Source organism: Cibotium barometz, chromosome 1, assembly GCF_041138505.1.
Source record: "Cibotium barometz isolate CiBa-2024 chromosome 1, ASM4113850v1, whole genome shotgun sequence".
NCBI classification, from domain to species: Eukaryota; Viridiplantae; Streptophyta; class Polypodiopsida; order Cyatheales; family Cibotiaceae; genus Cibotium; species Cibotium barometz.
In genome coordinates this window covers 69,398,914-69,419,295 of record NC_141046.1, presented here as the reverse complement: position 1 = coordinate 69,419,295, position 20,382 = coordinate 69,398,914, and the positions used below count along the sequence as shown (strand labels likewise).

The window sequence follows — 20,382 nt, the reverse complement described above, 5'->3', positions numbered from 1 at the left end:
TGAGTGACCTGTAAGCACAAAAGATTGATCTACCTTTTCTTACCCTTTGTATGATGCATGTGTACTTGCATCTGTCCTTAACATGCGTGACCATGGATTAACATTGGATCCATTGTTAGAGGACTAGATTCTCTGGAAAAGGAATCTAGAATTCTTAAAAGGACCGAGGGTCCAAATAAGAACGAAATTTAACTAAATTGAGTCAAGGAAAAGTTACCTTTAACTAAGCCAAATAATGACCGAGACTTAGAAAGTATGTTAGTATGAAAAGTAGAGTAACTGTACTTTCAATTTGGTTGAATGTGAAACAAAGATTCTGATAACTAAATCAAGGAAAGTTGATAATCTGTGATTACTGCTCTACATGTGGTGCAGCATGAGCACTTCTTACATCTGCGTCTTCTGTTGCCTTCACTGCTGGTGTATACCAACTGCTCATCTCATCAAAAGACTCGTACCTGGTTAGAGTTCTCACTTCCTGCGATTGGGATCCTTCCATTGACTCGAAATCAGATGAAGTATCACTGGCCCCTATTTTTACAAATACTTGTATAATGCTAAACTGGGTTCTGACCAAAGGTCTAGAGCCTAGTGCATGCTAGTATGTACAATCATCTAAATAAGCATCTAATACATGTCCACATCATAGGTGCATGTGAATATGGGGTGTTTAAAAGTCATACAAATACCTAGGATGAGCTTGATTGGAGCATCTACCTCCTTGACAATTACTCTTAGATTTTGACAAGTGTGCTTATCAATACCAACATTGTATAAAACTAATCCTTTACTCTATGATCAAAGTTAGCAAGATAATTTCTCAATTAGCTAACATAAAGTCATAAAAAACGGTACGAACATATCGACCCAAGAAACACACCAAGCATTCCTTTGAATATCTTACTCGAACATTTTGTCATAGATCATCATAGTTTTTTTTTTTGGTAATGCGAGATTTTTGTTTGTACCAGCAATTGGTGAAGGGTCTGTGTGTTTGGGGTAGCGTCTTACTTCTAGCTCCTCATTAGATCATCATAGTTACCTTTGGAGTTCGTATGATGGGGACGACCTCAATCAAGTACGTATCCGTCTCACCTTTCAAGCGAGTACTCAGGTCTCCGGTGAAATTTGTGAACGATAAATGCTTGTCTATGAAGTCGTTTCAAATTTTTTATTATCAAACCATCAACTTCTCTGGGCAACGTTCCTCTCGATCTTCCCCATATAAGATCTGCAAACTCGGGATGGTCCACAAAAGGATTTCTGTTGTGCTGATAGACAGTGCACACTCGAGAGTTCCGCACCTTCTCTTCGCTTGAGGGAGGATCCGTAACATTCCACTTCAGCAGTACAGACAAGAGTCCCATGTGTGCAGTACCTGAAATAAATGCATTCAAAGTTCACCAAGATTACATTAGATGACAATACCATTTCTAAGCCGCTTTTTTCTTTTTCTTTAAATTCATCCAGTGAAGTCGAATCAAATTTCTCAAGCGGCATCTCCACAAACACACGTCCCACACAATGAGGATTGCCATTGGCCAGCTAAGGGTGTCGTCACATCGCCTTCGGATCAACACAAGGAGAGCAGAGGGCATCCCACAGAATGGATAGATATACAGACTATGTAGCACTAGGGAGAGAGCAGCACTACATGCCTAGAAAACCCAATTTACTACGAGATACGGGGATCCTTCCACTAATCACAGACGTAGACGATGGGACGAGGGGATATACCACACAAACATCTAAATCAATAACTTCTATGGCCCTCACCTGAGTACCCTTGCCCACCCGCAGCCCATGCGAGATCCACTGGAACAGATGGACTTTGGGGAGAGTCAAGCGACCTCACACAGTGAGTACACCCCATGCTCGCGACATGCTTGCATCATACACTCATGGAATCCTCTAAGACCCACACCTGCACTTTAAAGAGCCAACATCCCCGCCTCTAGAGACCCTGACCCTCTACTTGTCAAGCTTCAAATCCATGACAATTTCCAGCACCATCGAGTGGCTAATCATAGACGGTAAACATTGCTGCCTTGTACACAATCATATGAAAGCATGACACAACGACAGTTTTTTAATGCCAACTCCATCGTATACACAAGGCCTGCATATTACATTGGCCCTGTTTTCCTTTTGGCGGGTTGGTTTTCTTTTCCGTGTTGCCTTGACATGGAGCATATGTATCATCTTTTGGTCTTATAGGCCCTTCGTGTTATGTACCTCGACACTAATCTACTGATTAGGATCATCACTCTGACCTATACGTCATCATTGTGTACATTGTCTTTGGGAAGGGCCTCTTCTTGTGGCCCAACGTTTCCACCTTGAGGGCAGCCGTGAGAGATGACCTGCCACTCTTGGGGAAAGGCGGGCCAAGGCGGAGCAATAGGGTGTGTCGCTTAGGGAGTGCGTTTGTGCCACCGCCTCCTACGACCCCTAGCCCTAGGGCAATCCCGCACAAAGTGGCCGACTAGGTGACAAACCCGGCAGCACTGGTTAGGACTGCCTGACGTCTCCATATGTTGCTTCAAGGGACCATTAGGTCCTGGAAGCAACACAAAATCCTCAAAGGGCTCACTGTCACGAGCCAACACCATAACCCTGGGAACAACATCAGCCAAGGCCGTGACTGCCTGGGCAGCAGAAGTAGGAAAACTTGGGATGGTGGGCACCTATAGGACCAGCCCAAAGGCTGCCCCAATGGCCTCCAACAATGGCCAATAAGCATGCGGAACACCCGGGAATCTGAGTGTGATAGGGTAGCAGTTCCGGTCTTCTTCGACAAGGTCGAAGTGGTTAGTGTAGGGTAGGAAGAAAATCTTCCTTGGCCCAAAGGGAAGGGAGTACCGTTGAGCACTTCTAATAAGAAAGTCTACTAGGAAGAATCCTCTCCCAAGTAGCCTTAATCTTAAAAGTGGAGTGTAGAGCCAGAAGGCAGCACCACTAGTACCAGTCGCAGGCTTGGATATGGGAGGGGTGTCAGTGTCACCTTGGAGTCTTTCTCAATTTCGACGAAGAGGATCTCAAGCTCATCTTGTGAAAAATGAATGGTTCGCCCAGTTGGAGGGGGTTGATTAGCCATGATGCTAATCAGAAAGAAAAGCTGGCTTGAAACCTGTTAGAGAATATTCTGTTCCTGAGCGAGGCGGAGGAAGGGCAGCGAAGAGAAGGGAGGCGGAGGGGAGAGCAGGAAGGGCAGGAAATGGCAGCGATGGCAGCAAAGAGGGTGGGGGCAGGAGAGGAGGCCAGGCAGCACGGGCAACAGGCGAAAGCGGGGCCAGCAGGAAGATGGGGGCAGCAGGAAGGCGGGGGCAGCAGAGGCAGGGAGGAAACAGGAAGCAGGGGCAGCTAGCCTGCAGGAGGGCAGAGGATAGCGGGAAAGAAGAGAGGCGGGCAGTGAAGGTACCGGGGTGGGGTGGGCGCAGCGCTCAGGTACGGGGAACCATCTCCCAAGTCACACATCACTTTTTATTGGAACTATTTGAATAGGGTCTAAAGGCATTCTAGCGACTCCTGAGTATACATACACGACCAATGCTTTAGCACACTGAATCTATAACCCCGAGAGTTTTGGATTTGCAGTTAAGAAAGGGGGTTGAAGAGTAAGTAAAGCTCGTCCACATTTATGATGTTAAGTGTTGTAGTCTGTAGATACTCTTATTGTCTTGGTTTTTCAGTACGATGTTGATCTTAAATGTTAAAGGATCAAGTTCAACAATTGTCATCAGGAACCAAGCCATGTTATACCATACATTCAAAGTTGATCTATGCATTATCCATGATGGTGACCTTTGAACCAATGACATGTATACGAACTATGACATAATAAATCAGTGACACGTGTTCACTGACAAAGTACCCATGCTCTTCAAAGATTCCAATTCACCTAATTGACAAGTCAAGAGAACATGCCAAACCAGTATTTGGAGTATCAGACAGCTGTAAATGGAATTCTCCGTCAAGCTCACTGGCTCCATAACGTACTGCCATATACATTAGGGATCGAGCTATATCTCCTCTAACCTGTCACACGTGTGAAGGCATGACAAAAATGAGATCGGATGCACCTTTACCACTTGAGGCACTTCCATTTCAACTGTTACTGGAAGATACTTGTGTTAATTACCGCAGATAAGACAAAATATCAATGAGATTTTGTAGAAAAAAAACAATGCATCTCTCCAACAAATTTAGGTAACAAAAAAGAACGAGACATGCCTCTAATCAGCACAATGAAGGTAAAGAAAAATATAGTGATGCAATCAATGCAATCGGCCCTTACTGTAAAGAGACTTCTGCTTCTCTCTTCTCTTTATACTATGCATGATAATTGTCCGAAATTTAAATGATGCACTGCACTGCACATTGACCCTGACCATGGCCATTGTTTCAAGTCCCTCTAAAACCATTTCAACCTCCTGCTCCTTCCCACTTTGTGCACTCGCTCATATTCCCCTTTGCATGCCTAAGCTGTGCCCACATACAAGTGCATCCCACGATACACACCTGCAGCAATTCCTTCACTCCACCACCCTCCTCTGGCTCGTGCACCCTCCCCGTGATAAGCACACCCACCCTTTTTCTTCCTTCCTTTACCCGATCTCTTCTTTTGCCCCTGTTGCTTCCCTCCTTTTAACATGCTCCCTCTGTTAGACTGGCACCCAGCCCCAGTGTTCATTGAGGGGACAGCCGCTCCTCCTTAGAGTCAGTCCACTCCATCCGGACTGATCTCATCCATACCCTCCATGGCCACCAATGGTAGCCCATCCAGAGCAACTCTAGGGCCATGCAAGACTGACAGGAAGCTCTTCAACACATTTGGAGTCCCAGACCTTTCTCATCCAGAGGTGATTTGCAGCACAGCCCCCCAATGCGGGACTCTGCTCTTCCCCCTCATATGTAGCTTCCTTCCGAGAGCCTTCAAATAAACATTCTTTTTACTATTCGAAAGATCTTTTTCTCGGGGAAAGGTGGGGTGGGTTTGGGGGCAGCAAAAATCAATGACACACAAATTTTAGGATAAGTGATCACTAGCCGAATTTATTGCTCTCCTACAAATTTTGGTGTTTGTTGTTGCCAAACATTTGCTTATATCCCACAGCTTTAGAAGATCCCCTGATACCTTCTGGCTTGAGATCTCATTTTATTTTACTTATAGAAGTTGTGAGATCCTCCCACAGATCAACCCTAATACGCAGGCCAAAACAAACTTAGTACAAACCAAATAGAAGGGGTGCAGGCAAGCTCACCTCCCAACCATAGGTTCGTGACTGTGAACCACCCCCAAGCCAAGGGCTAAGGTTCCACTCCCACACGTCCATGTCAGTCAGCCCTAGCGTCCCATACCACCAATGCCTGCCCACAAGGGCCCTTGGCAAGACTACCCATGATCCGCCATGTCCATGGCAAGAGTAGGCCTCTTGATCCAAGTCCAGACCACACTGAATCAATAATAACCCAAGACTCACTTATATAGAGTTTATTGCTGATATAAATAATAGTTTAGTTATAAATAGCCAATAACCTTGGATTTATTAATATTGAACCTTAGCCACCCATTCAAGCCTACTTTCCCTAATCCTAGGGCTCCCCTAACCCTGTTGGATTAGTCCCTAATGCCGAGGGTTAGTGTTAGGTACATAACAGAAATCTCTTTTGTAGAAAAAAAAAAGCATGGATTATTATACAATAATCTTCGTTTGCTTTTTTGTTGCTGCCAACATTATTTGTGGAGCAAGGTTTGAACCCAGTCTTCAGGTCATGAGCCTAACGAGTTGGCCATTTACTCCACCCCACGATTGATCTCTCTCGGCTATTTTGTGAATCAAAATTTCAAAGAAAAATCTGCAGTAAATAGATGGGTGGAAGAGGGTTGTGGGTTAGGAGTCCTTTTTCTCGGTCTTGCCCTGCACAACCTATTGAAGGTTGCTAAGGACCTATCCGCGGAATATCTATTACAGGAGACAAACCACCTATGGGTGAGCTATCTCGTTCGATTCCCGTTATCCACTCACCCGCTTTGCCGAGAGCTCCCACGAAAGGGAGGATTTCCTTAGTAATTACGTGACGGGGCCTCCCTCCCCATTTCTTGAGCTAGAAAATGAACCAATTGTTACTAATGAAAGAAACTGGCAATTCTTTAGCAGCACGTAGCCGGATTTTTCTATACCTCTTCACTCAATACATTTTACTTGATACCCTCAAGTATGTGTGGTTTGACTTTGTCAAAAGGTCCTTTTCATATTAAGCAATTTGTGTCAAAGGGATCCAGTCCGAGAACCCATTGACCGATGTAGGATTGACCAGAGGCCAATACTAACTAGCGGGATCAGGTTCTGACCTAGATTACACGCAAGCAACAACTTCACAATGTTATGCCAGCTCCAATTTTAAGGTGCCACTAAGTTCTTTCATAGCTTTTGGCTAGCGGCAAACCCCAACGCAACTAGCTAGTAATCCTATGTCACTAACGAGTCAACTTCGTGATAGAAAGGTTCAGTTTCCATTTCCAGGGAGATTTATCCACCTGTAACGAGAATGAAATTGATAAGAGTTTAAACAAAAACGTCTCCAGCTTATGTTTCAATGACAAGTGAAGTGATTGAGCTACCTGCGCCAATCTAGTCTAACGTTTTGGCAGCTCTTCCCAGAGAACAAAGATATGAATGAGAGACATCTCCAAGGGGAACTTCACGACTTGGTGGTCAACATGGCGATAATGACATTTCTCAATATGCCACTAATTACTTGTTGGGATCGTCATAGATGATTAAAGTGTGCATTCCATGATCTCTGGAAGCCTCTCCAATAGCACAACCATGATATAGTGCCGGGAATTACAGGGGAGCAGAATCCAAAACCATGGCTGTAAATATTCCAGAGCATCGGCTTCCGAGGAAAACTTAACCAATTATGCCATGGTTGAACATTTTTATCCAATCGGACCTATGTGGTGGTGGAGCAAGCGTCGAATGGCTCTGCATGGCAGCTGAACAGGCTAGCCCTATGCGTTGATTGGTTTCTAGTTCAGAATGGTATCAATAGCTATAGCAATCTTTCCGGTTTGTCAATTACCTATAAGGATTGGGCTATCCACCATTTTTAACCCTGTTTACATAGGTCCGTGGACAGGTTAAGGACCAAACATATGACCCAAATGTCAAAACAATTAGTGCACAAAGATTTGAGGGAAACAAAACTAAAACAACGATACTAAGTGCAACATCCTTTCGCCTAAGTGCACGGGGAGAGAGAGAGAGAGACCTTGAGTGGTGGCATCCAAACCTTTCTGTCTGTTGCTGTATCTAGGGCAGCCTCCCGGTTTGCAGGTACTACACATTTCTTGTTGCTAGTCTGTGTACACTCCCCATAATATTTGTTGCCACGTGCAGAATTAACTACAGCCATTCAAACCAGAAAGACTTTGTGACTAAACACGGAATTAGAGTTCCCTACAAGCTTATTCACATGTTGGCATGTGCAGGGTAATGAAAATCAAGTGTACCATTCACATCTGCAGGGCGTAAGTTGTTTAAATCATCGAATTCTGGTCGTCCTCTGATAAGACCATAGGAACGAGGCCACAAATGTTCTCCTTTAGAGGATGTTACAATGTTAGCAATATGGAACAAAGAATATAACACTACAACTGCAAGACATTTGGTTGAATAGCCCTTACTATTCCATCCATCTGGTTTTCCAGCCAGTCTTTTTGAAACAGCTTTTTGACTGTAGATTTCAATACTACAAACATCCAATTTATACAAGCCAATCATTAGTCCAAAAAACATTTCAAGAAATACCCCCTTTATAAAATAAATATTACTCCTTGAGAAGTATTTATCCTCCTTTGACTGTCAAGCATTTTTTCTGCAAACAAATGAAGCTCACACATCGAAAGAATCTTCAGGATTGTTTGAATCTGCTGCATCCAGTAGCTTTAATGCATCCCAAACCTGAGAATATTAAAGTCGCTCGTATGTAAATGATTAATTTTCTTGCACTAAAGGTAGTACAAAGGAGCTCCGATTCCAAATAGCACTATCAAAAAGGACTGCTTGAAATTTCTATCATGTTATGACTATATACAACAAGAGGGGGCCACAAACATGCATGCATGCAAATTCAACATTCACAGAGACAAAAAATCTATGAGATTATAAAATCTGATCACAACAAAACTAACTCAACTAACTCTCTCTCTCTCTCTCTCCAAGGCACAAGTGGCACATCGCAAACAAGAGATGCCCAAAGTGAAGGGGCACGAATGGCAAGAAAAAAAGCCTTCTATCGTGATGGTCATGTCATCATTGATGGCAAGATCATCGAATGGGGACTCACGGCCTATGAGACAAAGGTACAGATGGCAGTGTGGAATTGCAATGGGTCACTCTGGTCAGATCCAGGGTGTTTTGAGGAGGTGCTAGGAGATCGGGACATTATTTTTCTCATAGAGACACACCAGAGTCAAGAGAGGACTTTGCCGAGGGTGACAGGCTATAACATGGGAGTTTGCCTTTAGAGGACAGACTAGATGGGCAGGAGGTGTTCGAGGATCGGGAGGAGTGGCTGTACTTTTTAGGGAGGAGCTCTGCCCACGTGTTACAGTGATGAGCCGAGATGAGGAAGCTAGGTTCATGTGGGTCAGAGTGCAGCTCACGGATACGAGGGCGGTATATATTTTTGTGTGCTATTTCTCACCAGATGGCTCACTTTTTGCTCAGGGGAAGCGTCATAGAGATCAGATGGAGGATGCAGAGGAGCATGAGGATGCTATAGCAAAGGAGGGGGAGATATTCACAGCATTGTCAGAGGGGATCATGGAGTATAGGAGGAGGGGGGATATTTTGCTAGTGGGAGACTTTAATGCCAGGACCCAGAGTAGACAGTGTGAGGTGTATGACATGGAGGATCCACATTTGAGGGGGCTGGATGAGGAGGACCTTGGGATACAGAGATCTTCAGAGGATCTAGGGGAGATCAAAAAACATGGGAGACAGCTATTGGTGTTTGGTGCGCATCATCGGCTCATTATTTATAATGGGCTCGAGAGGTGGCCAAGCTCAGGAGCCTACACTTGTTTTCCATATGGAGGAGGGAGGAGCACTGTTGACTACATTCTTGGTCCCACAGAGACCATGAGTCTCGTGGACTCTTTTTCCATTCCTACTTGTCCTATTTGGGCGGATCATACATACCTACTACTATCTTTACGAGCACATCCTTCTAGTTCTACCACTTTACCTACTACTAGTACATCACTTCGCCCTACTATATATTTCACGCATGATTGTGATCATCTATATAGTACTTCTATCTACTGAGGCCGCCTTCATCTAGACCCACACTCACCTCTTGACACTCTTACTACACAGCTTATAGATTTATTACATACATCCGCCCTATTAAGCTTCCCACATTCCTGTAGGAGTACCGCCAAGAGTAACACTGGAAAGATGCCCCAAAATAGTTGGTACGATAACGAGAGTCAGGCTACTCGTTCATGTCTCAAACAGGAGGTAGAGAGGGGTGAAATCTCGGGCCGCAAGGCACAAAGACTTAATCAATCTTTAACTCGCCGTAAGAAACGCATGTTCGAGGAAACCAAACACTGGGACATGTACCACTTATTTTTGAGCAACGCTTCAGCTGAGGCTTGGCGGAGGCTATGGGAACACCGTTCACACACCCCTATCTCTGACCCCAAGATCTGGCATACATATGCTAACTCCCTATATGATGTGCCAGATCAGCCGCCTATACCCTATCCTTTAGAGCCTCGGCCCACTCACTCTACTTTCTTTACAACGATATGGTGGAGAGTGCTATACGCCGACTCCAGCACGGATGCGTGGACCACACAGGCCTTAGAGGTGAGCATTTTTCATATGCAGCTGACACGGTGGCGCCATTTATAGCACCTCTCTTTAACAGGGCTATTATAGAGGGGTTCCCGCCCGCATGGACTTTACACACTATTGCCCCCATCCATAAGGTTGGCGACCCTTCCTGCCATCATAGGGCAGCCACCCAAACCATGGAAAAATAGGGAAAAATGGGAAAAAAATATGGAGAGTGGGGAAGAATGAGAAAACACCTAATACGGGCGGGCACACCCACAACAGAGGCCCTGGTGTATATGTATAGACAAGAGATGACTTCTAACACAAGCAACAAAGAGGATACATCATTTCTAATGGAACATTGCACATGTTCAGCACCGAGATATCATTTGATTGGTCAAGATCTGCCTATGATAATACTGAACATGTTATGTTTGGTATGGGTGTCAATCCAAGTTTCTCTTGAGAATTAGAACTTGAAAATGGACTTCGAGGTGTAGCCCTAGAAATAATTGACTTGATGTACAGCAAATTCCCTAGTTGTGTATTTGGCAAAGGATATGGTACAGTAGGAGAGTTATATCATGGGTGTTCTGGTTTGGACACGATCTTGATGGGAACACTTTCAGAGGTCCTTTATGACGAGAGTGTTCACATATCTGATAGCTCTGAGGTTCTCAAAGAGGGAAGGTATTTTTATCCCCTAGGTACGACAATTGTCTCTATGATGTCAGATTATCTGATTCCTCAAGAGTTGGATTGAGGGATTATTGTGTTCCTCACAACTCTAGTTCGAGTTGGTTTGTTTTTAGTTGCACTAAGATAGTTGTAGAGGAACAGATTTAGTCAATTCCAATGGCAGAATTATGGGTGGAAAGTGCATGAATGGTGAACTAGATTCTGAGGCCACTTGTCAAATGTAGTTTGAGTTTCCTTTATTTCTTTCCAAGACTTCAACTTAAGAGTCAATTCCTAGTTTAGCACATAGGTTTCCCAGTTTTCTTTCTAAGACAGATTTTGTTTCCAAGAGTGGAAATGTCTGAGGAGGGGGAGAATGTTGCATACCTAGTGCTAATCCTTGGGATTAGTAGCCTAATCTAGAATTAGGAGAGAGCAGGCTAATATAGGTGGCTAAGGTTATTATTAATAAATCCATGTGTACTGTCTATTTATAACAGGATGGTTATTTATAGCAGCAAGGGGCACTATATAAGTGAAGCATGGGTTATTATTGTCATAACCTCACTATTGGTCAGAGTTATTGGCAAAGCATAGGTCGGCATGCTGAAAGATTGGCATGGATTTGTGGGAGTGAAACCTTAGCTCCTGGCTCGGGGGTGGTTCGAAGCATAGAACCTACGGTTGGAAGGTGAGCTAGCTTGCACCCCTCTTAGGGGGTTTGTACTAATCGCTTGTGTTTCGTGTTTAGGAGATCCATGGTGTTGTAACACAAGTTAAGACCCTGGAATCCACTATGTTCAACCAACCATCCAACTAGAAGACCATAAACTAACTTAGCAACGAAACCATCTACGAAACTCCGCACTAATGCTTGCTAATCTAGTGCCCCCCAAAACATCTAACTTAATCGTTATTGTCACATGCACTCTGCACTATAGTGCATGGTGACAAGATGGCTCATCATCAGTGCATCATTGTACATCAGTAGGACCCTTTAGGATATGATTTTGTCGTATGCCATGGCCCCATTGTAAGCCCCAGTCCGGGACATGTCGGGCACGAGTTACGTAGGTCTTTCCTCAGCCATAGAAGGTCAGTCAGTCAGTCCAATTCCTTAACCCACTTGAAGAGAATCATTCATGCGTATAGAAGCCAGTCAGAGCCTCAGAGTTTGCATTAGAAGCATTTATTGCATTGCATGCGAACTTCAACCATAGCATTAAAACATTGCATAAGCATATAGTCTAGTCGGCAGCATTAAAGCATTATAATCAGCATATAAATGATATTTTATCAAGTCGTGTATGATGAGAGCGAGCCGACTTGCTCTTGAGCAAACCACCAGCCCTTCTCATGCATATAAATACCTAGTGTTGCATTAATTCAAGCATTCAAGCATCAAGCATCATAATCGATCAAGCATTCAACAATCAGATCATCAAGCGATCATCATCAAGGCTGAAGTGCATACTTCTCTGCTCATCGCTTGCAGAAAAGCTAAGTATACTTTGAGTTTTACCAAGTTGATGCTTTTTGCTAGTATTTGGAATTTTGTACATGTTGAACTCCCTTGCTGACGCAAGTGGAGAGTGATTCTCATGTCTATTTTAAGATGTGCTTCAGGAAAGTTATTTTTCTGAAAAGCGGTGTCCTTGAAAACCATTCTAATTCTGGAAAAGGCTTCTCTATGGTTTTGATGAATAGTCTAGTCTTGTGTACTGGAGGCTCCTAGCAATATGGGATGCTAGAACTGTCGCCTACACAAGGATCTCATATAAGAGTATTCTAGTGGTATGGCACGCTAGAATATGTCGCACATGCGGTTACAAAACTATGAATTATTTATCAGTAACATGGACTCGTTGATTCTAGACTATGAGAATACTATGGTTACAGTGGATTTATTGGATATCTTATGGATCAAGGATTTCTCTATGGATTTCTATCATCGGCCAAAATGCCTGTAAAACTATCTAATCGCAGACATGTTTATATATATATATATGTATACATATGTATACATATGTATACATATGTATGTATATATATGTATATATATACATACATATGTATGTATATGTATACATATGTATACATATGTATACATATATATATATATGTATATATATACATATGTATACATACATATATATACATATATATATATACATATATATATATATGTATACATATGTATACATATGTATACATATGTATACATATGTATACATATACATACATATGTATACATATACATACATATGTATACATATACATACATATGTATATATATATATATATATATATATATATACCTAGTTGAATCCAGGAACAGACATGTTTATGGAGAACCAGGATCTCTATGCTTGTGATTTATTGTTATGTTATTATGCACTCATGGAAGAGTTGGTGACTCTGTCCAATGAGAGGAGTTGGTGACTCCATTTAGTGAGAAGAGTTGGTGCCTCTGATTTCTCACTATCCAAACTCATGGGATCGTGAAAGAGTTGGTGACTCTATCCAGCAAGTATTTCATGAACTCATGGAAGGGTTTGCAACCCTAGTGAGTGACTTTGGGTTGGTGACCCTATAAACTCATGCAAGAGTTGGTGACTGTAGTGAGTTAATATCTAGACTCATGGAAGGGTTGGTGTTCCTGGTGAGTGATGCCTCGTGGAAGGGGAAACCTTGACGAGCATGTATGGTTTCATGGAAGGGCCGTTGCCCTGGTGAACGATATGGACATGTGAAGCATGTTTGGTTTCATGGAAGGGTTGTTGCCCTAGTGAACCATATGGGCATGTGAAGCATGTTAGGCTTGGGCATGCGTATGGATCATAGAATTGGTGCACTTATGCAAGATGTTTTGTGGCTATGTATTCTGCTTATTTTCTTTTTGCACATACTTAAAGCTACTTATGGATTTATGGATATTTGGCACACAGTTGGCTCTTGTGCCTGTGTCTAGTTAAAATCAGAGTTGTTGACTCGGCTTATGGATTTATGAATATTTTGAGACATAGTTGGCTCTTGTGCCTCTATTCTCGTTAATATGAGAGTTGTTGAGTCGGCTTATGGATTTATGAATATTTTGAGACACAGTTGCCTCTTGTGCTTGTGTCTAGTTATTATCAAAGTTGTTGACTCGGGATATGGATATAGATTCTTTCTTGATACGGTTGGCTCTTGTGCCTGTATCTGGCTTCGAATCGTGGATCTGGATTTATGTCTTTAATGCCGGAATTATGTAATACTGTTGATTGGCAGTGGATTTGCTATTCTTGAAGGATATCTCAGTGGTATCAAGTTTATACAGTTGCGGACAACTACTTTATAAGACAGAGGGGATGTCACACGCTTGAAATCGCCAACCTTCCAACACCCTCCCTCGATTCGAGCTCCGCAAGCCACCGAGGCGTGAGGGGGTCGCCCAGGACCACACATGCCTCAGCTGCCCACGACCACACATGCCCGAGCTCTGATACCATGTCAAAATACACAACGGAGATGATAACCAAATCTGAGACCACAAGAGCAAGTAGAGTGCAGAAAAATAGACAGCACAAGAGAAGGAGAGAGATAGGCATGTAACTCTTCTATATGCACAAGATCCCGCACTGAAAAGATGATACAATGATGTGGGGGCCATGGGGCCATTATATATGGCCCCATAAATGCACTCGGCCAGTGGAGAAGCAGGCCGCCAGCCTCACGATTGGGTCCCTCTAGTCGGCCAACCAAAAAATCCTCCACGACCCCAACAGAACAAGTCGGCCAGCTCCATATGCGTATGAGTGCAGTCGGCCAGCTTCTGTGTGATCCTTCCAGCATAGGGCAGCCACCCACACCATTGAAAAATGGGGAAAAAATACGGGGAGTGAGGAAAAATGAGAAAACACCTATACAGGGCGGGCACACCCACAACAGAGGCCCTGGTGTCTGATAAAGACAGGAGACGACTTCTAACACCCCCTCTCAGCTCCTGGCTATGAAATCAACCCTAGGGAGCTGGAGTGCCGCCTGAGCGTAGCCTGAGGTAGAGACTTCGTGAAGAGGTCCGCCGCATTGTCCTCCGTCGAACAATAAAGTCTCTCACGTACAAAGTGATACTGTATCTCTGTGCTTGGTCCGGGCATGGAAGATCGAGTTCCGACGAGTAATAGCTATACAACTCTGGTTATCCCACTGGATAACTGTGGGCTCCTTCTGTGGAAACCCAATCTCGCCTAACAGCCTCCACAGCCACACAACCTCGCAAGCAGCCCCACAAGCAGCCCGATACTCTGCCTCTGTCGAAGATAGGGCAATAGTTGGCTGCCTCTTACTGCTCCAAGAAACTGCTCCTGAGCCGAGGGTAAAGCTGTAACCTGAAGTAGATCTCCTCGTGTCTGGATCTCCTCCCCAATCTGAGTCACTCCAACCTTGGAGTCTGACTCCATCCCCTCCTGTGTAAAAGAGTCCTAGATCCTTCGTACTCTGCAGATACTGCAAGATCCACAATCGTGCGTCCCAATGAGACTAAAATGGCGTCTGCATAAAAGAGCTCAACAACCCCACGGAGAAGCTCAAGTCCAATCTAGTGTTCAGCAACCAGATCAATGAACCAACCAACTTCCGATACTAGCAGGCATCAACTGGCTCACAAGGATCATTAACACTTCACTTTGTGTTTGGGTCCATCAGCGAAGTAATAGGCTTGCAGTTCTCCATCCCAAAGGCCTCAAGCAACTCATGAACATACCGCTCTGCTGAGAGACAAAAAACCCCCTCTGGGTCTGCCAGATCTCCAATCCCAAAAAGAAGTGGAGTAAGCCCAGGTCAGTCATCTCAAACTCCATGTCAGAATGCGCAGCAGAAGACTAACGCACGTAGGAGACGCATCACCATTGAGCACCACGAACACCCCCAACGGGCACTACAGCATCCCTCCACCAAGCTCCCATCTCCCGGTGAGCTGCCTCCCAAAACACCGGCCGGAGGAGATGACAATGACAAGGTGCCACTCTAGCCAATATATGGCTCTTCAACTTCCCATGCTTCCACTTATGGGATAATCCAAGGCACCTTCTAGCCATAGATCACACGCTCGAAAACACCAACCTTCCAACAGCTTTCCCTCTCTCTTCTCTCAACGATGGCTCTACAGTAGACCACCTAGTGGTATTTCTTTATGCTGGCCGTAGAGCAAGCAGTCACTTTCATCTTTCTTGATGCGCTGGCTGTGCAAATTGTAGTAAGCCCAGCGTTGCCGTGATAGACTCAACCACATATCCAAGAGATAAAGATATAGAGAGAGAGAAGGGAGAGAGAAGGAAATAGAGATCTTGCACAATACACCACACTGAGTAGGAAACAGGCCCCGCTCCCTTTCAAAAATTTGTTCAGGAACAATCCATAAGCACGCTGGCCAGGATCAATACAATCAATACAAAAGCAAACAAATATGCCGATGTAGAATCCCTAAGTCAAAGTTGGTGTCGAGGCATGAGATCTCTGATGTCGGGCACACCATGGGGATGACCCACAAGAATCTCTCACCGGGCTAGTACCAGATCTAATATCCAATATCCAAGTCCAAGTCCAAGTCCAAATCAAGTCCAAGTCCAAGTCCAAGTCCAAGTCCAAATCCAAGTCCACGTGCAAATCCAAATCCAAGTCCAAGACCAAATCCACGTCCAAGTCCAAGTCCAGATCCAAATCCAATGAATCCAAGTCAAGATCCAAATGCAACTCCAAATCCAAGTCCAAGTCCAAGTCCAAGTCCAAATTCAAATCCAATGAATCCAAGTCCAGATCCAAATCCAAATCCAATGAATCCAAGTCCATATCCAAATCCAAGTCTAGATCCAAATCCCAAATCCAAGTTCTAGTTCCAATCCAAGTCCTAGTTCCAATCCAATGATCAAGTCCAAGTTCCAAGTTCAAGTCCAAGAATCACTCGCTCATCCCATGAGTAATCTCCAGAACTCCTACAGCCTTGTTGATAAAGAAAACCATGGAAAGCTCTTCCTGGAAACAAAACTGATATAAAACCTGTTTTACTGGTTTTCGCGCGATAAAAACCTCCAAAAAGCAGTTTTTGGAGCAATTTTAGGGTTTTCTAAAATTTTTAGGGTTTTTGAAATTTTCAGTCGTCCGTACAGCTCCACATAGTTTCGTACAACTATACAGATAGATGATGACGTGGCTGGGCTATTGGGCATCATTGCCACCCAAACTAGAGCATGTCCAAGTAACCATTATATAAGTAGAATAATGGTCAATTCTAGTCCAATATATATATACAATGTAGAGTACTAGAGGCACAAATCCCTCCCTCTTAAATCTGTCTTGATCACAAGGCGTTCAAGCCTATACTTCAAATACATCTGGACCACCTGCTTCCTCATAAGCTCGAAGAATATATGGGTAGTCCTTGAAGTACTCTTCTGGCATCCACTTCGCATTCATACGCGAATAATTCTTAAACTTCAAGAGGAATTTCCTGACCACTGTCTTTCCTCTTTTTCTCACAAAGTGAAACTCGATCTGTTCTGGCTCTTCCATCCCTAGTGGATCGTCCCGACACAAATATGCCTCCATAAAAGCTCGCCGAAAGCTTGCTGGGTGATTCCACCATCTTCCTGCCCATGCCTAGCTGCTGTAGCTCCAGAGTCTAGTTCCAAAACCAGTTCTTTATCTATTGCCCTTCAAGAAAAAACCTTGGGAACGAGCATGCACATGACAACACCTCATATAAGTGTAGTCAACCAATTTATATTAGTGAGAATGCCCAACTCATTCATAAGTTGTCCGACCACACTTTAATGTGTGGACCTACAAAACAGAAAAATGAGCCACAAATCATAAATGAATAACAAAGAGTTAAGGACTTACCACCTATCTACAGCCCACAAGCATGGTCTGAATACAAATTCAAGTGCACGATTCACGGGCGGGCATCCCCTACCCATGAACTAAACACACAAGTCTTAAAGGCAGTAAAACAATTCCAAGCATGCAAGTATGCCATGCATAAGAATGTGTTGGACAATCTCCCTTTCATTTAGCTTGTTAACAAACAGTCATTCCGGAGTAGACATTACGTCCCCTGGCCAATCGAAATTCCACACTCTGAATATGGGCATAGACCGAAATCCTCGGCCTCACACTGGCCCATAGTCACAAGAAACGTGAGAAACGGAGGTGGGAAACATGGAAACGTGTTTCCCATCCCCTTCTGTTTAGAAAAAACATCTCAATCCAAATTCAACCTGTACATTTCCCCCCCCTTAAAAAACAACCAGATGTACACACACACACAGATGCACACAAGGTTGGGTCAACCAGCCGAGACGCCGGCTGAGGCGGAAGTGTCGAGTCGGCTAGCCAACCTGTGGCCAACCTACAGACCAAGTCTATGTGCCGCTTCCTACCCGTTTCCCTTTCCATTTTCGATTCGCGGGGTGCCAGTTTCGTTCCCGTTTCCCTTTTGTGGTGACTATGCACTGCTAGCCCTAGGCATACACATAAGTCCCCTGGCATGAGGTGCCAGTCCTAAGCGTTAGTCCTCTACCATAATGAGTCATGTTCACTATGGAGCTCATCCATAGGTCCAAAGCTCATCCTGAGGTCGGAAATGCCCAAATAGTGTATGGGTGTCCACCCAAGGCACAACTACAAAGAGATAATAATGATGTCAAGAGGTGTCTAGCAACGGTTCTCACTAGGGTGCAACAACGCCTCCAAGAGCTACGACAGCACGACCAGGTTCCTTCCACTACGATGGTAGAAGAACAAACTCTTGAAGATGAGCCGTTCCTCTCTCCATGGCAATAGGATATATGGAGACTCCACGTCAATCCAAAAAAAATTAGCTGCAAAATTCTCTATGACCCCAATGCTACTACCGACCTCACTTCTATTTTCACCTTTCCATAAAGATCTTGTAAATTTTTTCAACGTTAGCTATATAAATATAACAATTTTCTTTGCTTCCAAATAAATTTACCTTAAAGACACATCAAGAGTTACTTTACCATCCCACCAATTGCTAGCATAACTTGCCTAGCTAGAAGCATGAGCTAACTACTGGCTGAAAACGAGCATTACTTTGAGCCTCATCTATAGTGTTTGGCTCCTTGCCCTCCTATCAGTGTTTTTTTTGCCTATAGGTTGCGTGTTTTTTTAGGTCCAGAAATGTCTGTTTGAAATTTCTTCATTTTGCTAGCTCATGGCTGCCTTTATCCATTTGATAAACCCTCCCTCCTGCGCATGCTTTTTTTCTCTGGACTAAAACTCGAGGAAGATAAGCTTGAGTCAAAGAAGGGGGGTAGTGCCTTATCCGGTCTAAAGATCTTTATCGAGAAAAGGCCTCCTTTGCCGCCGTCGTCTCTATCCATTTGCTTGTGTAAGGATTTATTAATAACGTTCCTCTAGTGGTTCTTTTTCTGTATGCCAATAGGTGGGTTGCAATGATAAAGAGTATCTGGCGGAGCCCTTGTATGGGTAGTATGCTCTTGCATTGTTTAGCCTCTCAAATATAACACTTGTACAACTGGACCTCTGCTTGTATTCAAGCACTCTCAACACTGCTCTACAACCATCTTGATTATGATTAAGGCACACATCCAATGTCAGGAACTTTTCTCGAGTTAGATCCACCTGTCGTAGCAATTTTCCCCTGCCCGTAGGCACATCCAAAGGCGGTTTTTTACTTTTCGCCGTGGCCACAAAACCTATGGTAGTGGTGACCTCAAGCACTCCAGTTAGCAGAGTCAACTTTGGTAAGGCTTTGTCAACTATGATCAAACCGGTGTAAACTGATTGACCCTACGGACCACATGTGTGAAGAAAATAGTCCGGAATTTGGACTTTGTGTCCTCGTGTAGTCTTCTGAGTCTCGAAGAATAGAGAGCCCATCACATGTGCTCTATTAAAGTTGATCTGGTAAAGCTTTGCCTTCTGATGTCTCTCTCACTGTGAACTTGTTATCACTACTAAAAGAGGGGAATATAAAATCCATAAAAAGAACGCATACATTGAAATATAGGGACTTTTGATACCTGATCGTAAGGAATAATGTGATGATTTCGAATGATCTTGAAAAGTTTCTTCTTTAAATGTTCACCCTCAAGGCCATCCATGCCTTCGTAATAGTGAGATACATTGGCACAACTATAGCCAGACTTTGAGTGTTGTTGAGACATACCCGCTGCGGCCATTGCGTGGCCATCATCAAATATAGACAGAAAACAAGTCACTATCACCAGCAGTAGTAGTAGTAGTAGTAGACGACGACACTGGAGAACGTCACTGGAGGTGGAGGTGGAGGAGTGACGTGGCTTGCAGCATGATTTCCCGGCATCTTCGGAGGACAAGGAGGGTAACGAAAGCACGCACAAATTCGAAAAAGCAGTCGGGCACAAGGACGTCCTTTCTCTCCGCCTGTCACAGGTGATAAGAGTCGGGACGCGATAATGAGAACTGGTCGAGAGGATGGGAGGGCCAAAGAGCAGTAACAACATCTCGGAGTGATTTCGTTCACCATTCATTGATTCAAGGCTAGGGTAAAATTAAAACCGGTTCTCAATTATAAATTAAACTAGATTCTCAATTACAAATCATACTATATGATGAGTATAATCATTAGTGTAACAAGTTGTAAATGAATGTTGTGTTTGTGCTTATCACAATGTTTCATATTGAGATTAATTGTTGTGGAGATAGCATAATAACTGATGTGTTTATGTTTGCATATCGTACATGGAAGATCTTGTCTATATTATTTCAGATTATTATTATTTTGATGGTCATGTACCAAATGATTGTACATATTATTTATGCATGTTTGTGCGTAGCACTG

General features: G+C 43.7%; 1 protein-coding gene across 4 annotated transcripts; it reads right to left on the bottom strand.

Moving 5' to 3' along the window:
• Positions 1–809: 809 nt before the first annotated feature.
• LOC147642392 (uncharacterized) lies at positions 810–20,089 on the bottom strand. 4 transcript variants are annotated; one of them, XM_086805907.1, is made up of 7 exons: positions 19,583–20,089; positions 7,906–7,970; positions 7,694–7,758; positions 7,520–7,609; positions 7,300–7,412; positions 3,928–4,038; positions 810–1,378 (listed from the first exon to the last, which is right to left on the bottom strand). In XM_086805907.1, the coding sequence occupies exons 1-7, from the start codon at positions 20,069–20,071 to the stop codon at positions 1,343–1,345; spliced, it is 969 nt and encodes a 322-aa protein (XP_086662033.1). In that variant the 5' UTR covers positions 20,072–20,089; the 3' UTR covers positions 810–1,342. The 4 variants fall into 4 exon arrangements, with proteins under 4 accessions (XP_086662033.1, XP_086662023.1, XP_086662010.1 ...); XM_086805897.1 differs by having other exon boundaries at positions 7,279–7,412; positions 19,583–20,086; XM_086805884.1 differs by having other exon boundaries at positions 3,933–4,038; positions 7,279–7,412; positions 19,583–20,086.
• Between the last annotated feature and the right edge of the window lie 293 nt (positions 20,090–20,382).